We start from the raw sequence: 22,057 nt of genomic DNA on the forward strand, positions 1-22,057 counted from the left end.
TTGCACAGTATAAGTATTTATATTCAGATTTACAACTCTGTCAATGGTGCTTTCATGGGGAATAGTGTCACAGGCCTTGGTCAGGTCTAGATATGCTATATGTACAGCCTAGATATGCTATATGCACTGCATAACCATTATCCACTGCTTCAGTTTCATTTTCAAAGAAAGGAATGAGGTAAAAGAGGCAGGAATTGATGAGGATTGAGAGATTTTCAATGTCTATATTAATGAAGTCTGAGGTAATGGTCTCCATAGTTTTACATATGAGGCTGCCGAGTCTAATGGGTCTATAGTTACCAGGGTCAGTGGTTGGGCCACCCTTGTGTAAATGACACTAAGATAAGCGTTTTTTCAGGCTTCAGAAATGTTACCCATGGAGAGGCTTAGATTAAAGAGTTTAAGTAGGGATTCAGAAAAAAACATATTTGGCACTGATAATCAATCAACCCGGTATGTTGTCAGGACCCATGGATGAAGTATTCTTAGTTTTTGAGAGGGCTGAGAGAATTTGTTGATTTATTGACATCTTGCAAAGCTGCCCTTTGAAAGAAGAAAGTGAGGATGAAATCAGTTTTATGTGCTAAGTTTAATAAATTGCCAAAGAGGAAGTATTGCGGCCGTATGACTGCAAGTGATAACTGTGAGCCAGACCTTCTGTACTAGGTCATGGTTGGGTAAATCTGTTATGAGTAACTTCATTCATTGTGACTTGAGGTTAAGTATGTGTTTTATTTAATTGCTTGTGATATTACCTCAAGCTGGAAATCTTAGGGTTATTTAACAAAGAAACTCAGTTTCTTGCATCTGCTTCTAAAAGTGTGTTAGTGTAGGATGACAGCATATACATTTAATTTTCATGTCTCCGTGCCCTTGGAAATTGCCTTTACTCAATTGATAACCATTGGGGCTGTATTCCATTTACCTTTTTTGTCTCCTAATTAGACAATCACTTGTTGGTCTCTTGGCTGAGATCATGTTTAGTGTGTAATATTTTCCTTGTAATGAAAGAGAATATTGAAGAGTGCTGTACTGCGTCATTTCAGTCTTCTTTAGAAGTCACATATTTCTAGTTTATGAGAACAGGCTCTGTCATCAAAGAAATTTGCTTGCTATTTAAAGGACTATGGAAACTAGATAGAAAGTTTCTACTAATCCGGGATTGAAGAATTTCTTGGGGAATTTGTCAGTTTCAATCAAGAATTGTATGTTTTCTGAAGTAAAATTAGATCAGGTAGGAGAGAGAAACCTAAGTAAATGTAAGCTGTCTTAAAGCCTTCATTAAAATTATGTTTGCTTATAAGCGCAGCTTAAAATATTCTTATGTAATGGTATTATGTTTGGAAATTTAGATGAAGATAAAAGCTGGAATGCTGGAGTATCTTAAGTATATAGTCTTGCTTTTTAGTGAACATTAACACTTATATGCAGGTGATACATAGACACATGCATCTGTGATGTTTCTCTATCTCAGTGTACTACGTAGTTTCATTTTGCCTTCTACTCGTTTAAGATTATAGGATTCGAAGGTGAGATGTGTGATTTTTTCAAGATTTATTGTTCACATTTTGTTTTCTCTTTTTGTGTTTAAATATTTAAAAAATCACAGTAATTTTTGTTCCATTTACTTTAATGTCGAGACAGAGTTTATTTTATTTTATTTTGAATTTGTTAACCTAGATCGAGCACTGATACCACTAGAATTATTTCAGTCTCAGTATGCTTTTTTGCTGGTAGTAATTTTTAAAGAATACTGCTATAGATATAGATACAATGGAACATTTTCACTCAATCTTTGTTAGTTTTTTTTTTTTTTTATTTATTTATTTTTTTATCAAGGATAAGATTATCTGTGCTAGTGTTAGATCAAATAAAGAAATGCATACAAGTGTGAACGACACAAATCCGGACATGCATACAGGATTCTGAACTGGGCTATTACAGTGACCCTTTTCAACCACGACCTTGACACAATAACAAGCAATGGCATATATGCAGTATAAAGCAAACAAGCGCAATAATAAAAAGTAGTGAAACAAGCAAAAAGTCACACAACACAGTAGATGTACCTCTGTGGAGATTGTCAAGAGAATGGAATGTTGCATTGTGGTGTCATTACTGCAGTACACCATATTGTAATGTTAGCACAGACGGTAGAAATCATCATGGTGCAAAATGAAACACTTACAGAATTCAACAGGTACATGTAGTATTGAGGATGCAGTGAAAAACTACAATGTATGAGAAAGAAAAGTGTGGTTATAAGGTTGACTGTCTTTGGAGCGTGTGACATTGGGGTGGTATAGAAATGACTCATTGTGAAGGTATTTAGTTTGCTTGAATCTCTAGGTTGAGGTTTCAGATTTCACCTTTGAAGGAAGTTTATTTCATAGTGCAGGGCCCAGTTTAGAAAGGGGGGGGCTGTTTCCGGTAATAATGACTTCTTGGGCATTTATTAAGAAGTAAACATACTCTGTTAAAATTTTCTTTACAAAGGTGGTCAGTAGCCCTCATTTAGCATTTTGAAGAGTTCGTACAAAAAATTTGCTGTTTCTCTGACTGGTAGCATTTTTAACCTCTGAGAGACTACAGTGGTGAGGTTAGGAATGTGCAAGCTGTGCGAGTCGGCGGGTGTTTTTCTGCTATCTCTTATCTCTGCATGTAAGAGGCAGTACTTACAGCCAAGGAATGGAAGTCTCTTCCAATTTGGGTAGAAGAAATTTTTGGCAAGTTTTTTTGTGTCACTGTTAATTATCCATTGCAAGCCAACCTGGAATTATTGGAAAACTTGCATGCTAATGTGTGAGCAGTTTAAGTTTGTTTCATTTATTATTGCAACTTAACATTGGAAATGGACAGTTTTACTGATTAGATGTGCGATCAGTAGAATACTTAATCTTTTAATTTTCATTTCCAGAGACATCAAACCAGACAACATTTTGTTGGATATGAATGGGCATATACGACTAGCTGACTTTGGATCCTGCCTAAGGCTCATGGAAGATGGAACGGTAACTTTTTTTTTTTTAATGGTGACAGAGGATACATTCTTTGTCTTACGCATGTACATTTACTTTGCACTGGTGAGAGAGTGAACATTTATTGATTCTCAAAACTGGGTCACTTAATGTGTCTATAAAATGCATTGAGTTACAAGAGGAATATTGTTTGGTGTCACTAGTCTTGCTTTGTGTTTATGATAGCATTTGAGACTGAGTAGGACAGTATTTGCCCTTTAAGTATTGTCATCAATATATGACCTAGCTGATGTTTTGAAATTCTCCAGTGAGCTGAACATTTTGCCAAGAAATCTGACATGGTCTTCACCAAAAACATGCAGGCTTTCTTGCCTCATGAGAAGGTGCAGAGCTTTACACCCAATTTTTACTCCCTCTTACCTATCCAAGTATGTTCAGCAAGGGAATTTCTCAGCGCATTTGTCTACATGGCAGCAACCATTCCAGTGCTGCCACTGGCCAGGCTGCATATGAGTAAGTTCCACTTATACCTGAAAAATGTATGGCCTCAACATTCCCATCCCCTGGACACACAGATCCCCTTATCCCATGTCTGAAATGGGAGATCTTTGGGTGGCTGCTAAAGGTAAGCTCAAGTCAGGGCTGTCCTTCAAGGTGCGGATCCTAAGTCAAGAACTACATACAGATGCCTTCGATGAAACTGTCATGTGGTACATAAATAAACAAGGAGGAAATGCAAGATCTTACCCGTTGTGCAGATTGGTTCAGATAGCTTGGGAACTAGCCATCAAGGTGAACCTTTTCCTTCAAGCAGTATACATTCCCTCCCAGGACAATGTCTTGGCAGACTCCTTCAGCAGAACAATGGAGGACCCTCACAAATGGCTGCTCAGCAGAGAGGTCTTGCTAGACATAGTCCATGAATGGGGTACACCACAGATAGTTATTTGCCTCAGAAAAACAAAAATATCTCCCTTTATTTTACATGAGGACACCTTGCCCCCAAGCTTGGAGGACATATTCTTTCTCATTTCAGTGCACGGGGAGGTTTTTCATTTATGCCTACCCCCCTAATGCCTCTGCTCCCAAAATTCTTACTCAAAGTCCGGAAAAAAAAAAGAATTTTTCTGGTGACTCCTTTCTGGGTAAAGCAGCATTGACTCCCCCTTTTCTTTCTTCTCTGTCTTTTAGCAGGGCAATTACCACAACTGTCCCACAAAGTGGACCTGATAGCACAACAGAAGGGTCATTGCTTCATCCTGACTTATCATTCCTCAACCTAATCCTAAGGATGATAGGATTTTGATTCCTTCCAGACACCTCTTTTCTGAGGACATATTATAGGTTCTCCAAGAGGCAGAGAGATCCATTACCTGAAAATCCCACTTAACCAAATGGAAGAGATTTTCAGTCTGGTAGCAAGCTGAAAATGTTGACCAGTGAAATGTGAGTTTCCTGTTATTTTGTCGTACTTGTGTCAACTCATGAAAGGCAGTTTATTGTATTTTTCTGTCAAAACCTGCCTTTCAGCTATTTCAGCCTGTCTTCTTCTTAATCCTCCTGTAATGTCCAGGCAAGAGGTTAAGCAGTTCATAAAACAGGTCCTGCACTTAAATCCTCCTAGAAAACTAGTGCCTTCTCCTTGGGATCTCAGCTATGTGCTGGAATATCTAACTGTGTCTCCTTTTATACCAGCATTTTCTTCCACGCTCAAGTTATGCACCGGGAAAAACATTTTGCTGGTAGCCTGCTAGGCAAGTTTCATAGCTCCTAACTCTCATGGCTACTCCTCTTCTTTCATATTTTCCATAAGGATAGAGTGTCCTTCAGGGTCAGTTCTTCATGCTTAAAGTGGTAAATGAGATGTCCCTTAATCAGGTCATTAACCTTTCTATAGGGTCATAGGTATATACTAGGCTAACGACCCCAGTGCCTTTATAAGCCTACCCACACAACCCAACCAGGTTGTGTCCTTATGTATCATGGACATTTAGTAAGAGGTGATATGTTAGGAAGTTTCTAAAAGTTGTGAGGGGGGTATTAGTTTGGGCATAGTTACTGTCTGCCTCTGTCTGTCAAAGACCCAGGGGCCAGACCTTTGGTGAACTCCTGATTTCCCATCCACTGGTCAGAGTTATAGTTAAGTAGGGTTAGGGATGGATTCTGCTTCACACAGATGCAGAGCCTGTTCCACAGCATGAGGATCTTCTGAGAGATGTATCTACCTCGCCAAAATGTCACATTTATGTCACAAGCAAAATTTAAATCCTTGGACTTATGGATTTGATTCTCTTCATTTTGTGGATGTGCAAAACGTCCATCAAAGCCAGATCCGAAAATGCCTTGCATGCTAGGCATAGTTCTCCACTCAGTAGTCTGTACGAGACCAAGTGTAGAGATACGACTTTAAGGCAATCCCTGTAGGAAAGAGTGTTTTTACCCTGGATTCTCCTGGTAAGGAGCCTTTGTGGGCATTCTAACGGTTGCATATGTCTAGTCAGGTATGTGCCAAAGGGAGCATTATGCTCGGTGATGGTTCTGATGAGGGTCGAATAATGTGGCACTGTGACTTCCTTGGATATGTATGCCATGCCCTTACTTATAATTGGGTAACTTACAATGACTTTCTCCCTACCTTGGCCGCATGTTGGTCAAAGGGCAGATTAATGTCTACATATGTTCCTAGATTCCTGACTACAGGGTCATGTCTTAGGGGTGTCTTATACCGATGGAATATTTAGCCTTGGTGGCTGTTTTCCCAAAAGACAGTATAACTTTGGCACCAGTCATTTTTCTTAGACCCTATTGTAAAATGTTTGTGTTATGGGGTAAATTTATGATAGCTCACAATTTGCAGTCATCTGTAAATTTTGACAGCCAAAGGCCCTTGACATAAGCCTTTACCCCTGAGAAGTAAATGCCAAATAGGAGCAGTTCCAGCATGGAGCCCTGAGGTACACCACTGATAACTGGTCTCTTAGTGTATGTGGTCTCACCAGTGCGTCCTGTGTGTGAACCACCTGGCAGTCCATTGAGTTATGTAGGGAATTATGCCCAGTTTGGTGTTTGTCAACCATACCCAAGTGAGGTATTGTATTACAAGCCTTAGCCAGGTCCAAATAGGAGGTGTGTACTGCTTTTCCCTCTTTCATTATCTTGGTGACCTTCTCAAAGAAGTCCAGCAGGTTTAGTAGGCATGACCTTCCCTTGACAAAGCTAAACTGATGTGGGGTCCAGTGTCTAAAGGTTACGTGTGTTTTTTTTTTCTTTAACATGAAGCATCTTTAGTGAATTATCACTTATAACATAGGTAGTCATACATTTATATAAAATAAAACAAACCATATTGACTTATTTTCATTTGCAGACATTATAAATCACTTATAATCTTCTGTACAGTCATTGTCACTCAAATATTACCTAGCTCATTCAGTTCCTGCCTTCTCTCATTCCTCTTCCAAAACATTATTCTGCATGTATTGTTCCTACAATTCCAAAAAACAAGTAATCTCCGTGGTATCCCCGAAGTCTCAAAACAACCCACTAAACTGTAGTGGGTCGCAAAACAAAACAGTGTAAGAAACTTCTCTGTGTGGAAGATTTTCAGTCCATATATTTCTAGTTAATCACTGTATATTAATCAGATCAGACAATAGTAGTAGAAGTAGCGAACTTAAACTCATCTTAAGTCAAAACAAAACAAAAAAATAATAATAGAAAATATATAATTGTATAGCATTACTAAGTATTCGAAAGTAATCCAAGCAAGGCAGGCAGTAAAGGATTGTCGACTGGAAACAAGACTGCCTGCCTTGCTTGGATTACTTTCGAATACTTAGTAATGCTGTACAATTATATATTTTCTATTATTTCTTTTTGTTTTGTTTTGTTTTGTTTTGACTTAAGACAAGTAAGTTCGCTACTTCTACTACTATTGTCTGATCTGATTAATATACAGTGATTAACTAGAAATATATGGACTGAAAATCTTCCACACAGAGAAGTTTCTTACACTGTTTTGTTCCTACAATTCCCATTTTTTTCTATTGTGCTCCTACCCTTTTCTAAAGATCCCAGTTCCAGTTCTTTTATTTCTGTTACTATATTTATTGCTTCCAGTTTGGTTGGTTTAGATTTTTATTTTCCATTTTCTAGTAAATGCTTTTTTTTGTCAGCCACCAGAATTAAACTCAACAAGGCCTTAATATTTAAGTCTAGGTAATTCCAATTCTGTGTCACAGCTCAGAAAATTATTTCCATTGTTGTACCAATTTACTCACCCTGTATTTCTGACAGAGTAGTCTGCAGGTAATTTTGAAAGTCTGCAAACTCATTACACTCCCCAAAATGTATGTATGTATTTATTTAGCATTTAAGTCTGACTTGGAATGAAGCCAATTTTCAGCGGAGGCCCAGGGAGAAATGCTCCAGACACATGTCTTTGAAACTTGGGAGGAAACCGGAGCACCCAGAGGAAACCGACACGGACGAAGGGAGGACATGCAGACTCCACACAGAAGGCACTCCAGCCGAGAATCGAACCTGAGAACCTCTTGCTGTGAGGCAACAACGTTACTGCTGCACCAGTGCGCCATTTTATATATAAAATATGTTATTATGTTATTATATGTTATATAAAATATGTTCCCAGTTACCTTTCTTCCCCATTACACTTCCAACGTTTGCAATCTACCTGAGGAAAATTATTTGGATTCTGCTTGGGGTATAAAATACCTATGCAGACACTTCCAAGCAAATATCCTGAATCATCTAGAATTAGTTGCATATTTTGAGAGCCATGCATACATCCTCCCATTGATTCTGTGTGAATTGCTTATCCAGTCTCTCTTTTCAATCCATTCAAACCTCCTCTGATTGATTCCTATAGTTATCCTGCAGTATTTTATGTGCCTTACTAATTATTCATTTTTTAACAGCAACGCATGTTCTACAGTCTATTAAAAACTCTACCAGTGCTGGTCTTTCACTAAGGAACCGCCTATTCCTTTCTCTTTCCCTATACTCTGATATCAGTCCTTGATAGGGAAAGCAATCTCTAGCCTTAAGACCAAATGAAATTGTGGCCTCTTATTATATTACCTTTACATGTCTAATTACTTTCTGCCATTACCCTGGCTCCTTTGCCAGTTTTCTCCAGTAAATTCCAGTCCCCTCTTTTCCTGTTCTCTGTACCCCTAATAGTCATCCTTATAGACAGAATCTCCTTTCTCCATTCTCGTGTTGACTTAGTTCTTTGAATACTCTTTGCCGCTTTATGAGTATAATATTCTGTATAGTTATTTTTATTTTCCTTAAGGATCTGCATGCAAAATCCCAGATGTTCTTCGTGTTTCACTGTTGCAGTCATTACGTTTGGGTTATTTGCTTGCAGGTAGCCCTCACTCGGCCTGATTAACTAAGTCTTGGGTCCTGCGTCGGTTGCTGTCCCTTCTTCCATGACATCAGGTCGTCAGGGGTATAAAACATGCAGCTGACGCCATTACATCAGTCTTTTTTGCCGTGCGGTGCCTGAAGCAGAAGCAGTTCGCAAGTGCCAGTCGGCCGACTCCTGAAATTTTCGTTTTTGAGTTTCAGAAACGAAGTCTTCAGTTAAAGCTAAGTACCCCGTTGGGGAAACTTTTTCTTGCTCTTTACCGATGTCAGTAAAAGTTAATAATTGCATTACTTGTGGAAAGCAAATACCTCATAAAGATTTTCATTCATACTGTATTCCTTGCTTAGGCCCTGACCACGACGTACCTTGCTATAGGTTTTGTGCTTTATTTAATCAGCGCACTATCCGTCAAGGGTACATTTTCACCTCTAAATATTTTGGTTCTCTATTTAATTATCCAGAAATGTCGGTTAGCCATCTGATTACCGGGATTCCGAAAATACACAAAGATAGACAGACAGGCCGCCGAGGTCCAAAACTGCCGAAGACGCTTCTCCTAAGCCAGTCGCCAGCTCGCCGGTACTCAGTGAGGCGCTTTCGCAGTCCCTGATACCCTCTACTTCTGATTCACAGGCCTCTACTGCGACCCATTCGGAGTCCGGTATGCCCGGGAGATGCTTTAACTATGGAACCAGTGGATGTCTCTACCTCGGATGGGTCCGAAGCTGCTGTGCAGGCACCGGCTTCTGAGTGTGTATTCAGGCCTACAGACTTGCATATTAAACTGATGCCTCCTTCTCCTCTTTGGCCTAAATCTCGAACCATGCCTAAAAAAACGACGCCCAGGCCACATGCTCAGGCCTCTATGCCCAAAAAACAAATGATAAGAATGGCTGAAGATCTAATAACTCTAATCAGGGGTAGCCAACCCCCCCCCCCCTTTCTAAGAGGCCTAGGACTGTAGTGGTATATGAATCTTCTGACCAGGATTCTGTTTTTTTCTGATTCTTCTGATGATGTGGATTTGCCCTTATCTACTTATGAGGATTCTGATGCAGAGGTCTCCATTCTCTCTGCTTCCCCTCCTGAGGATTTTTGTTTTGGGGAAACCTTACATACTCTAAGGGAGCATTTCCACTGGGAAAGCCAGGATTTTTCTGATTCAAAAAAGAGGCTTAGGGATTTCTTACTCCTGTTTCAGCATAGGCGTTTAGCTATTCCTCCTGTACTAGACATTGTTGATGATGCTTTTTCGGAATCTAGTTTGGCCCCTGATTCCTTGCCTCCTGCTCCCAGAAAACCAGACAGATACTACAGGGTCCCTGAGTCACACAAGTTCCTTTTTAAAAATCCTATTGCGGATCCAGAGACTATTTCACAGGGGCCTAAGGGCTTTAAGGCTTCTACTGCTAAAAATCCTACCCCTTCTGATAGAGACTCCAGGGCGCTGGATAGATGGGGTAAGAAGGTTTACACTTCTACAACTTTGGCCTTTAGGGCTTTAAACTGCCAGTTTCATATGTTAAAGTATCAGCAACATGTTATTGGATTGCTTAAACAGAAAATGATGTTGATTCCTGACTGTGTGGAAAATAAAGAATTACAGGATTTAATGCATTCTGCTGAACAAGTTGGAAAACATACTTTGCAATGTGGTTTTGATTCATTAGAGGCCTCTTGCAGGGCCGCTGTTATTGGGTCTGTGCTCAGAAGGCATGCTTGGCTTAAGGAGCAATTTTTGCCAGATCATGTTAAAGCTAAATTGTTGGATGCTCCCTTAAATCAGGACCACCTGTTTGGCAACAAGGCTGAGGAAGTTCTTAAAAAGATGGAAGATAAAGCTAAATCTATGCAAACTGTTAAAGATTTCTTACAAGTTCAGCCTCCTAGATTTAGTTAGGCGCTGGCCCTCTAAGAATTGGTCCTTTCCAGCCCCTTCCAGGTCTTCTCAAGCCAAACCCAGACACAGCAAAAACCCCAGGTTTCAGTCCCAGGGGACACACAGGACTAAGCAATGGGGGGCCTCCACTTCCAAATCTGGGAGTAATAAGACTCCCCCCTATGGTAAACTGTCTCAATGACTTCCTTTTAAAATTTCCAAGCTTTTATCAACTGATTGCCCCTTTGGGGGGAAAGATTGCTCTTCATGCAAAGAACTGGGAACTCGTTACCCAGGACAAATGGGTTTTAAATATAGTGTCCCAGGGATACAGATTTCACTTCCACACGTTGCCAACACCAAGCGGGTGGCCGGACCTACCCCCAAATCAGAAATACCCCTTCAAATCAAGTAGTCCCAAACCACCTTGTTCTATTGGAAGGATCAACTTATTACACTTGACTGTTCCCACTTCCCCTCCCAGATAAAATCCTTCAACTCTTTATTAATTGCTATCCACAGCTTCTCCTCTGATTGATAAAAATATGCATGACCTGTGTGTAATACTAAAAGGGCTAAAACATTTTTACTACTTGTATATCTCCATATCCATAAAACAGAGCCTTCAATTTCTCAATGTTTGTATTATCTTTTGATTAGTCCCTTCCGACATATCCTTAGCTGTCACACCAGAATCCTTTTTAATCCATACTCGTAAGTACTTCATTTTATCATGTCTGCATAAATGCAGATAGTGCTGAACCAGTTTGTGTGTAGGTACATGATTTATCGCTATTGCCTTTGTTTTATCTTCAGAAATTTTGTATCCTTAAACGACTTGAAACTCCCTCAGATTGTTCTACAACACTAAAATCTCCTTTTCTGGTTTTATCAGGTAGAAAATAATATCATCTGCAAGTAAAGACATCTTTTCTTGCTTACCATATCAATTATATCCTTGAATTTCTGAATCCCTTATTTTCTTTGTCAGTAATTCTAAATATGACACAAGTAATAAATGGGAAAGAGGACACCACTGCTTGGTTCCTCAGAGAGGTACCCCCCCCCCACTTCAGTTTTCACCTACTATCCCTCATATATCCTCTTAATCAACCTTATAATTTTTATCAGGGAATACAAACACTTTCATTGCACTGTTCATAAACTCCCAGCTTACTCTGTCAAATGTTTTCTCTGCATCAAGACCCACCAAAAACAGTGGTATTTTCATACATTCTGCTTCCCTCCAGATCATCATTTTTCTGTTAATATTATCAAACGTTTTTCTGTTGTCCATAAAACCACATTGATCCATATCTATCAATTTTGACATCACCACTGCCATTCTTTCAGTCAATATAGTTGTAAACACGTTAGTTGGCTATGTCTTTGTTGTGCATTTCTGTTATAATTCGTTCTGTGGATATGCACGTTAGACTAGTCAGACTTATGGGTCTGTAGTTTCCAGGGTAGGATGATGGTTCACTCTTGTGAAATGAAATAACCGTTGCAGTCCTTTATTCTCATGGTACAAAGCCTGTTTGAGGCTATAATTGAAAAGTGACTCAAATGGTCCTGTTATGAAAAGATCTGATGTCCTTTTCATTCATTCCTAAAATGATGGGTTCAGATCCGAGACTCGGATCCAACTTGGCTGCTTCTACCAGATCATTAGAACCAAGAACTCTCAAACTCCTCCCTTTATCCATAGTGCCACACCAACCTAACATACCTCAGATCTTGTTTGCCATCATTAGCTTCAGATGTGAATCCCTCTGCTCTTGAGTGTTTTTGTTGGAGTTTTTGCAGTTATTATAGCCTCTTTGGTGTGAGGTGGTTTCTGTTTCTAGCTTTTATGTTGTGTCCTTCGGCTTTTCCCGGTTAGGGGTTGCCACAGCGGAACTGCGGTCCGCTAATGATTGGTAGTTGATTTTTACGTGCCGAGTTACCAGCCCTGACGCACAACCTTCAACGAAGGTATGCCCATTCACGCATGTCTCTATGCAGAAGACGGCTCTAGCTGAGAATCGAACCGGACAGCGTCTTACTGTGAGGCGACAACGCTACCGTAGCACCACCACATTTTATTGTATTCTTACCTCCCTCCCATAATCTTTGAACTAAATTTAGCCGATTTCTGCTCACTTTTTAGCTACCTTTCTCAGTACCCTTTCTAGTACCATTAATAGTATTCTTCCTGCGTCTTTACTTGTTAGAGTATTTCTTCCTACCATTGTTATTAGTGTTTTTCTCTTTTTACTCATTCTTTCTTTCTTTTTACTCCTCTTCTCTTAAAAATATACTTTTCTATCCTTAGAAATTAAGTATTTTATTCTCCTAACTTGTTTTGTTGTTGTTGGTGTGTCATGGCTGACAAGACTATGAGATTCAAAAAGTGCATTACCTGTGGGCATAGGCTTCCCAACTCAGGTGACCGCAGGGAATGCATGTACTGCTTAGGCCCTGTTCATTTAATGCAGTAGAAATGGATTGTTTAATCTGCTTTGGTTTTAATTCCAGAGCTTTAACTGATCGTAGAAACAAGTTAGTTTTAAGAGGAAGAGGCCTTCTCTCTTCCTCTATTTCTGTGTTGCTGGGGCTCAAACTCCTTCCAAAAAGCCGGAAAAGAGTAGGCCCATGTCTATGTCTGAGGAAAAGGAGCCCTCTAATAGGTCTCCTCACAATTTTGTGATGTCAGCTCCCCCTTCATATGTACATAAGTCTGATAGTCTGTCTTGAATATGACTGTTTTAAAATCTAGGTCTCCATGGATCTGTGCCCCCACTGCTTCTTTTGGATCCAGTTTCATCTCCGCTCCCATCTCTTTCCTGGAGGGATCTCCACAAAGACACTCCGGACCTCCGTCCACCATGTCTTCTCTTAGATCTTCCAGAAGCCTTTCAAAAGTTGATGTGGATAGGATGATAAGGAAGTTCCACAGAGTGCAGATTCAGATGGAGTTTCTCCTGGCTCTGACTCCCATTGGATTCTTGAGCCACTCCTTGCCCACTTTCCCTTAGTATCTCCTTCTCCGATCTGTCCCACTGTTTTGGATCCCAAAGATCTGAGATCTCTGAGGGCTTCTGCATTGAACAAGAATATGATGTGTTCTTCGACTCCAGTGGTTCCCCTGAGCTGATCAACTCTGTGCTTTTTGGAGCTGGAAGACTGTTGCAGCCGAATTATCAGCATCAGGTCCAAGGGGTTGGAGCTGACTGAAGTTTTTGAAGCCTTTGGGGCTTTGGCACTGGATAGCTCTGGTCCAATTCCCTGTTCGGGTGGAGTGCTGGTGGGGTTGCAGGAGCTGGAGGTTTGAGAAATTCCAGTTCCTGTGCCGTCGACTTCAGTCTCCCCTAGGCGTTCTGCCTTTGATGTTGTTGAAAGGGCTTTCTGCATGACTAGAGAAGAGCCATCCCTGCCCCCTTTGGATCAGACAACCCTGTCTTATCCATTTCTTTGCTTTGAGCGTCGTCCATTCTTTCAGCTGGGACAGCCAGTCCGAACTAGTCCCCAGCCGTTCTCTCAAGACATCATCATCTCTTCCGATACTTCCTCAGAGCATCCCACTGAAGAAGTCCTTCAGAAGAGAACTTGAAAGAAGAGGCACTTAGATATCCTCCAGGAATATCTTACAGAAGACACTGATTTTGATGAGGGGGTGGGGTCCCTCAGATCACTACCTGAAGACGTCTCCTTTAGAGACATCCTGGAACTTTTGAAACAAAATGGTGGGTGGTCCTCTGACACCCTCTCCCAGGAGGAATCTATGTTCCTGGAGGCTTTCGGGTCTAACTGGCTGATGTGCTTATAGACCTTTTTCTCGGTGGGTATTGGAGGAGCCGGATACTATTCAGCCAGTGCCAAAAGACCAGACAAGATTTTAGCTTCCCTTCAAAACCTTGGACAGTGGAGCAGGGAGTCACAGTTGATGCCATGGTTGGGGTCACAGCCACAAAGAAGGAACTGGCAGAACAGAGTTTTTCTGTCCATCCCCCTAACAGAGAGTCCAGGGCTTTGAACAGATTTAGGAAATGTGTATGTTTCAGCGACCTTTGCCGTTAGGTCACTGAAAATTGCTTGGCCCATTTTATGAGGTTACAAAGAGATCTGACCAAGGATCTTGCTAAATCTTTTTCTGGGTCCATTGTCATTTGAAGATGGAAATAGAATCTTCTTGCAACTGGCCACCCTCCAGTCTGTCTCAAATGTGTCCATAAGGTTTATCTCCCATGCAGCAGAGAAGGTACCTCATGGACTATGGGTTCAGGTATAGCTATCAGGAGACATGCTTGGATGAGATTATTTGATTTTGCAGAGCCCTTTTAAGTCTTCCTTCATCAGTGTGCATTTGATGGATCTTTCCTGTTTGGTCCCAAGGTTAAAGACTCTCTCCAGCTGTGAATAAGATAGAAATAATATCAGGATTCACAGCAATAGGGCAACACACAGAAGTACCACAGAAGTCACAGGAAAATAAAGTTGAATTTAAGTTGAATTTAATGAAGCGCTTTTCGTCTGTGGTGTACACAGACTTCCTCAGACAAAAAGTATTACAAACTACATTTAACTGAACAGCAGCTTAAATATACAGCAGTATTAAGTCAAAGGTTCAATTAACCAATCAGGCACACCTTGAACCATGAATAAAAATTTTAAAGTTAAAACGCAAGCTCACAAGACTTGAGTTCAATCACTCACATTATATTAAAATTAAAATTAAACTAAACAATCATAAAATCAGCCAGTTATTAGCCTATCATCTAAATAGACACTAGCCACTACCTGATGTAAACAAGTACAAATCACAAAACAGTTAGAGTGTGTTACAAACTCATAAAGGCAAAAAGACTATCTAACCAGGTTCTTAAGTTTAAGAAGGCTGCTAATAGAGCAGCCTTCATTGAGACCTGGTAGAGCATAGGCATTTAATCTAATTTGCCATCTTTTTGCCTTTATGAGTTTGTAACACACTCTAACTGTTTTGTGATTTGTACTTGTTTACATCTTTTTGGTGGCAAAGAAGACAGGGGTCTTGAGATCAGTTTTGGATCGCAGCAAATTAAATCAGTTTGTGCAGTATTCATAGTTTCATATGGTTACCGTTCAGTCCATTGTGCCTGTGCTGCAAAAGGACTGTTGGATGTGCTTGACAGATTTTCAGGATGTGTGCTACCACATCAAAATGACCAGGCACTCCAGAAGATATCTGAGCTTCTGGCTGGGAGCCAGTCATTACTAGTTCAGAGCACTGCCCTTGCTCCCAGGCTGTTCACCAAATGGCATGGCAGCAGTAGCAGCTCCCTTGAGACTGCTGGGATTCCAAGTGTTTACATGTCTAGATGACTGGTTCCGAACTGCCCCACTCAGGCATCAACTTCTGCAGGCAAAGGAGTACTTGTTGCAGTTGTGTGTTCATGTGGAAATCAGTGCCAGTTGCAACAAATCTCAGCTCACACCTACTCAGAGCCTGGAGTTCATGGGTGCTGTCTGGACACGATCAGTCAGATAGCCTCTCATCCCTCTACTCGAATACAGCCACTAAGGTCCCAAGTTAAGAAGTGATTCAAAATTCTTCTCTTCTGGCCCATTTAATCTTGCAAGCCCTAGGATCAGTGTCAGCACATATCACCCTCCTTCTTCTAACCAGGTTCCATGTGTGAATTCTTCAATGGACACTTCTATCCAGTGGTCCATTCTTCAAAAAACATTGACCGCTACAGTCAAGATTACACAAGCATGCAAATATATCTTATTTGCTGGATTCATTCACACCAACTCTGCAAAGGCCATCTGTTTATTCTTCCCCTACCCATGGCCACAGTGACCACGGATGACTAGTTGTGGTGGGTGGGCAGTACTTGGCAGGAACAGTCAGACGCATATCACTGTCCTGTAGATGAAAGCAGTCCTCCTTGCATTGCAGGCATTTCAAGGCATTCTCCTATCTGGGACAGTTGCCAGTCAGATGGTCTGGTACATCAGTAAACAGGAAGGAATTAGATCTTACCCTTTTTATTGAGAAGCATTGAGAGTGTGGCAGTCGGTGGTCTCTTCTGGTTGCTTTCTAAAAGCAATGCACATTCCATGGAAATCCAGTGTGATTGTGGACAAACTATGCAGGTCCATTCTGATGCCTCGAGTGATCTTTCAATGTCACAGTGGTGGAGAAATTTTTCCGTTAATAGGGCCAGCCATGCTGTGATCTGTTTGCTTCTCCCCATAATCACAAATACAACAAGTTCTTTGCCCTGATCCCTCCAATGGGGGAGTCATTCAGAGATGCTCTAGTCCATGATCGATTCTCCAGTCTTCTTTATGCCTCCCCACCGTTACCCCTCATTCCCATATTTCTTCAGAAAGCATTCCGGTTGAAGAGCACATTTATCCTTGTTACACCCTTCTGGCCTCGTCAGGTCTGGTTCCCCTTCCTCTAGCCTTACCTTCTACATCTGCCCTGGATACTGGATCCCGCTCAAGACCTCCTGTCTCACCTGACAGGTGTGACTCATCCATTTTTAACAGGTCTTAAACTGACCACATGGTTTCTCCAATTCTGCTGCTTGCTAGATAGTCCAGGCTGTCCTTCCTGTTATGTTATATCGTGTTCTCTTCTCAAAAGGCTTCTACTAGGAGGATTTACAAAAATAAATGAGATTTGATTTCTGTGCACTTATTAAGGACCTGGACCTTTTTCATTTAGCACCTGTGCCATCTATCCTTGAATTTTTAGCTTCGCTTTTCAGTGAAGATGTTAGTTTTCATCATTTAAAGCACACTTGGCTGCCATTTTTAACTTTCACCTGAGAGGGAATAACTCTACCTTAGCTTCATCTAAATTATGTAAAGCCTTTCTCAAGGGAGCCTTTTTACTGAGGACCCCCCCCCATTAAAGGATCCTACTCTTCCTTGGGATTTAATGATCATGCATCAGGTCTTGACACAAGTTCATTTCAAATCTTCAGCCAAAGCAGAACTAAAATTCTTATCCTGGAAAATCATTTTTCTGGTCAATATTACATCAGCTAAATGAGTACCTGAACTTCAGGCTCTATCTTCTAAGCCTTCTAACTTGTTTTTTTCTCAAAGACAGCATATGCTTGTGATCAAATCCCTCTTTTTTGCCTAAGGTAGCTTCTAAGTCCAATATAAAACAGGTCATTAATTTACCAGTGTTCTTTCCTAACTTTTCAAACAAGGGAGAGATGCTCCACCTTTTGGATGTGCATAGGCAACTTCACTTTTATCTTCACAGAACCAAACACTTAGGAAAGGTGACCAACTATTTCTTTCATTTTTCTCTTAACAGATTGGGCAAACCAGTATCCAAAGTTTTATTTATTTAACATTTGTTGACCGGGAAAGTCCGACTAGGTTCCACAGATCCTGTTTTCAGCAGAGGCCCGGGGAGAAATGCTCCAGAAGCATGTCTTTAGAATGTGGGAGGAAGCCGGAGTACCCGGAGGAAACCCACGCAAATGCAGGGATAACATGCAAACTCCACACAGAAGGCACCCTAGCCGAGAATCAAACCGGAGAACCTCTTGCTGTGAGGTGACAGCGTTAACCACTGCACCACTGCTCCACCCATTGGTTAACTGAACTAGAGCTCATTCCATGAGATCTATGGCAGTTTCCTCAGCAAGGACTTCCTTGATGACATTTGCACAGTTGCAGCCTGGACTAATTTTCAAACCTTTATTTTTCATTACAAGTTAGATTTGATTTCCAGGAACAGAGTGGCCTTTGGCTCTGTAGTGCTATAGAATATCCTTCCGTGAGGGCCTCCCAAGGTTACAGTAGCTGGGGACTCTGTCCCATCAGTTGAGGAATGACTGAAAAGGACATCAGATAAAAAAAAGTTATGCACTCACCAGTTGTCCATTTTCATTCTTTTTTTGAGCTGTTTAGGAGGCATTCCAGAATATTGACAGGCCCCACTGAGTCTATGTTTTTGGCCTTAGTGAGTGCCATCAGGACCTGACCCTGCTAATAGTTGTGTGGGGGGGGGTTATGCTAGCAAGTATTTCATAGAAGAGACGGGGAGAGTGGGGGGTGAAGTTTGAGTTAAATTTGTTAGCCAGCAGATTTGCTGTGCCACTGTGCTCAGTGAAGGTGGTGCCACCTACCACCAGTTTGGCACACTGCTGTGTGCTGCCTTTGAGGTTAAGGACATAACTGTAGAAGGCCTTGTGGTTGTTTTTAGACTATCCTCATAACTGGCTTTAATTAGTCCTTTTAGTTGTTTCCTGTTTAATTTAATTAGAGAGCTCTTATGATATGGTAGTTGCTGTTTCTGATTTTGACCATGACTTTTTTCTCTTTCTGATTTTAGCCATAAATTTTGTTTCCTTTCATTATATACCCTGTAGAGATTAGGATTCCACCAGTGTGGTTTGTTTTTTTAGAGTTCATCCTGGGCTTTCTTCTAGAAGGTACAGCAGCCTCTGTACAGACATTTACATGGTTGTACAGGATCTCCATGAGCAATTCTGCATAGGTTGCTGGGAACTCTGGGTTAGGAGGGGTACTGAATTTTGACAAGCTATAGCTTAATAAAATATAGTTTGCTTTGGAATAGTTCTTACCTGTTATAGGGTTTGCTGGTGCTACCGAGTTGATTTCTGTTTTGAAGGAGACAGCTTTGTGATCTAACTTCACCAGTGAGGACGTGACACTGGAGTGGGGAGTGTAGAGCTCTCCCATATTGGTGAGTACCAGGTCCGATATGTTTAAACCTTTGGTGGGTGTGCACACTCTCTGAGCAAGGGTATTTGTGTTGTTAAAGTCTAGGAATTGTTGTGCCTGCGAGTATGAGGCAGTGTATGTTTCCCAGTCTATAGAGGGATAGTTAAGGTTGCCGTGAATGGTGAGTGTCTCCAGTAGATGTAGGTGTGAGCTATGGAATTCTTTGGACAATGATGGTAACCTTTAACTTGCTAGGATATGGAATGGGACTTTGTAGTGATTTGCACATGGGTAAACTCCAGGGCATTGTCATGTTTAACAAACCTAAAGTTGTACTTGTTGCTAATGTAGATTGAGACTCCTCCACCTTTTGTCCCTCTCTGTGCATTTGATGGTCTAAATGTGTGGAAGGCACTAAAGCCTTCTGCTGTCAGAGTACTTTCTGCGTATTTAAACTATGTCTCAGTAATAGCACGTATATCGAGTGTGCAGTTTCTTGTTTAGGCTCCTAGCATTGAGCAGCAACACTTTTAGGTTTCTTTTAGTTGTATTTGCTGTATCAGTATGTTTGTCAGTTTGGCATTGCCTAAAAAACGCTGTAAGGAGATGGGTAAAGTTTTAGCCAATATTCGGAAGCCTAGTGGAGGCAGGTAATAATAAATAAATAATAATAATAATAATAATAATAAAAAAAACCTAAAATTTATAGACTTCATATTATACATCCTAGCCCTTTAAAACCACTTACAAGTATGGTTTCAATGGGGTTCTTTTATTGAAATGTTTCCTTAAAGCACATGCCTTGAAATATTAATTCTTGAAATTGGTTTTAAATGGCTAGGATGTATAATATGAAGTCTATAAATTATAGAGTTTATTTTTTATATATAATTGTTCATATACATATTTTTATACACATATTTTTGTGATTGACTTGTATAGGCATATTGCATCTATGAAGTTTGTTTCTTTAAGAAGTAGTGGCCGCACAGATGTTCCTCATGTTTCACTGTTGCAGTCATTACTCTTGGGTTATCCTGCTGGCAGACGGCCCGCGGTCGGCCAGTATTCCAAAGTCTAGGTCCGGCGTCGGTTGCTGTCGCCTCTTCCCTGACGTCAGTGCGCCAGGGGTATAAAAGATGCAGCCGACGCCATTTTCTTCAGTCTTTCTTGCCGCGCGGTGCCCGAAGCAAAAGCAGTTCGCAAGTGCCGGTCAGCCGACTCCTGAGATTTTCGCAGACGAATTTCAGATCTGAAGTCTTCATTAAAGCTAAGTACCCCGTTGGGGAAACTTTTTTCTTGCTCCAGACCGATGTCAGGAAAAGTTAACAATTGTATTTCTTGTGGGAAGCAAATACCTCATAAGGATTATCACTCTTACTGTATTCCTTGCCTTGGCCCTGATCTTAACGTTGCTAGCTGTCGTTTTTGTGCTAGATTCAACAAACGCACTATTAAGCGTCGCTTTGATTTTGCTTATCATTACTTTGGCCAAAAATTCAATTACATAATGCCGTTGGAACAACCGACGACTGGAGTTTCTAAAAAACGCAAGGAAAAAGAGAAGGACAGGCATCCGTGATCTAAAACCGACGATGAGGCTTCCGCTAAGCCAGTTGCCGTTTCTCAGTGAGGCGCTTTCGCAGCCCCTGACACCCGCTACCTCAGAGTCACAGGCCGCTGACGACTCCCACGTGGAGCCAGCTAGGCCTCTGGATACTCAAGGTATTGGACACTCGGAAATATTTCCCTCAGATGGGTCCGGAGCCGCTGAGCAGGCATCGGCTTCTGAGGGTGTTTTCAGACCTACACAGGTATATTTAAAGCCTACTTCAGCTTCAAAAGCAAGGACTACAGCAGCTTTAAAGACAAAAAAACAAGTACAGTATTCTTCAGAACAGACTTCCATGCCTAAAAAAAACAGATGCTCAAAATGGCCGAAGACCTTATTACCTTGATCAGGGGTTCCCATCCCCCTCCTAACAAAAAGCCTAGGCAAGAGACAGACTGACTCTTCAGATCAGGTTTCCATTTCCTCTGATTCCTCTTCTGTACAGGAATACTGTCTTCCTCCCTATGAGGATTCTGATGCTGAAGAATCCATTCCTTCAGCCTCTCCTCCTGAGGATTTTTCTTCTGGGGAAACCCTGCATACCATGAGGGAACACTTCCACTGGGAGAGCCAAGATTATTCAGAATCAAAGAAAAGGCTCAGAAATTTTCTTTTACTTCCTCAGCACAGGCCTCTTGCTATTCCCCCTGTGCTAGACATTGTAGATGATGTTTTCTCAGAGTCCGGCCTTTCTCCAGATTCCTTACCTTCAGCCCCTGTTAAGCCAGACAGATATTACAGGGTTCCTGATTCTCATAAATTTCTTTATAAAAACCCTACTGCTGACCCAGAAACTATTTCTCAGGGTCCCAAGGGGGTTAAGGCTGCTACTGTTAAAAACCCTGTTCCTTCTGACAGGGACTCAAGGGCACTAGACAGATGGGGAAAAAAGGTTTACACTTCTGCTACTTTGGCTGTGAGGGCTTTAAATTGTCAATTTCATATGATTAAATATCAGCAATACTTAATGTCACTTTTGAAACAGAAAATGTTGACTAATTCTGATTGTACAGAAAATAAGGCAATACAGGATTTATTGCATGCAACTGAACAAGTGGGAAAGCATACATTGCAATGTGGTTTTGACTCTCTGGAGGCCTCCTGCAGGGCCGCAGTTACGGGTTCTGTCATTAGGAGGCACGCTTGGTTAAAGGAACAAAATCTGCCTGATCATGTTAAAGCAAAATTATTAGATGCTCCATTACAGGATGATACTTTATTTGGTGTTAAAGCAGAGGAGGTTTTGTAGAAAATGGAGGACAAAGCGAAATCTATGCAAACAGTAAAGGATTTCTTACAGGTTCAGCCACCAAAATTTAGCAGGAACTGGCCTACAAAGAATTGGTCCTTTCCAGTGTCGGACAGGCCACAAAGAGGCAGATACAGACTTCCCAGAGGCAGATCCCAGCCACAGGGCTCATACAGGCCAAAACAGTGGGGTGCTTCTACCTCCAAAACTGGAGAAGACAAAGCACAGCCATACAGGAAACAGTCCCAATGACTTGCCT

At 41.1% G+C, this 22,057-nt stretch overlaps 1 protein-coding gene across 2 annotated transcripts in view; it reads left to right on the forward strand.

Annotated features, from left to right (window-relative positions):
- The window catches only part of CDC42BPA (CDC42 binding protein kinase alpha), a 3,351,611-nt gene that overhangs the window by 1,539,688 nt on the left and 1,789,866 nt on the right, over window positions 1–22,057 (forward strand). For both annotated transcript variants that reach the window (XM_044059574.1, XM_044059584.1), the window contains exon 6: window positions 2,918–3,011. In XM_044059574.1, the coding sequence (XP_043915509.1) occupies window positions 2,918–3,011 (94 nt within the window). The remainder of the gene's footprint in view (window positions 1–2,917; window positions 3,012–22,057) is intronic.

Source organism: Protopterus annectens, chromosome 1.part2 (assembly GCF_019279795.1).
Source record: "Protopterus annectens isolate FY-2018-M chromosome 1.part2, PAN1.0, whole genome shotgun sequence".
NCBI lineage: Eukaryota > Metazoa > Chordata > Ceratodontiformes > Protopteridae > Protopterus > Protopterus annectens.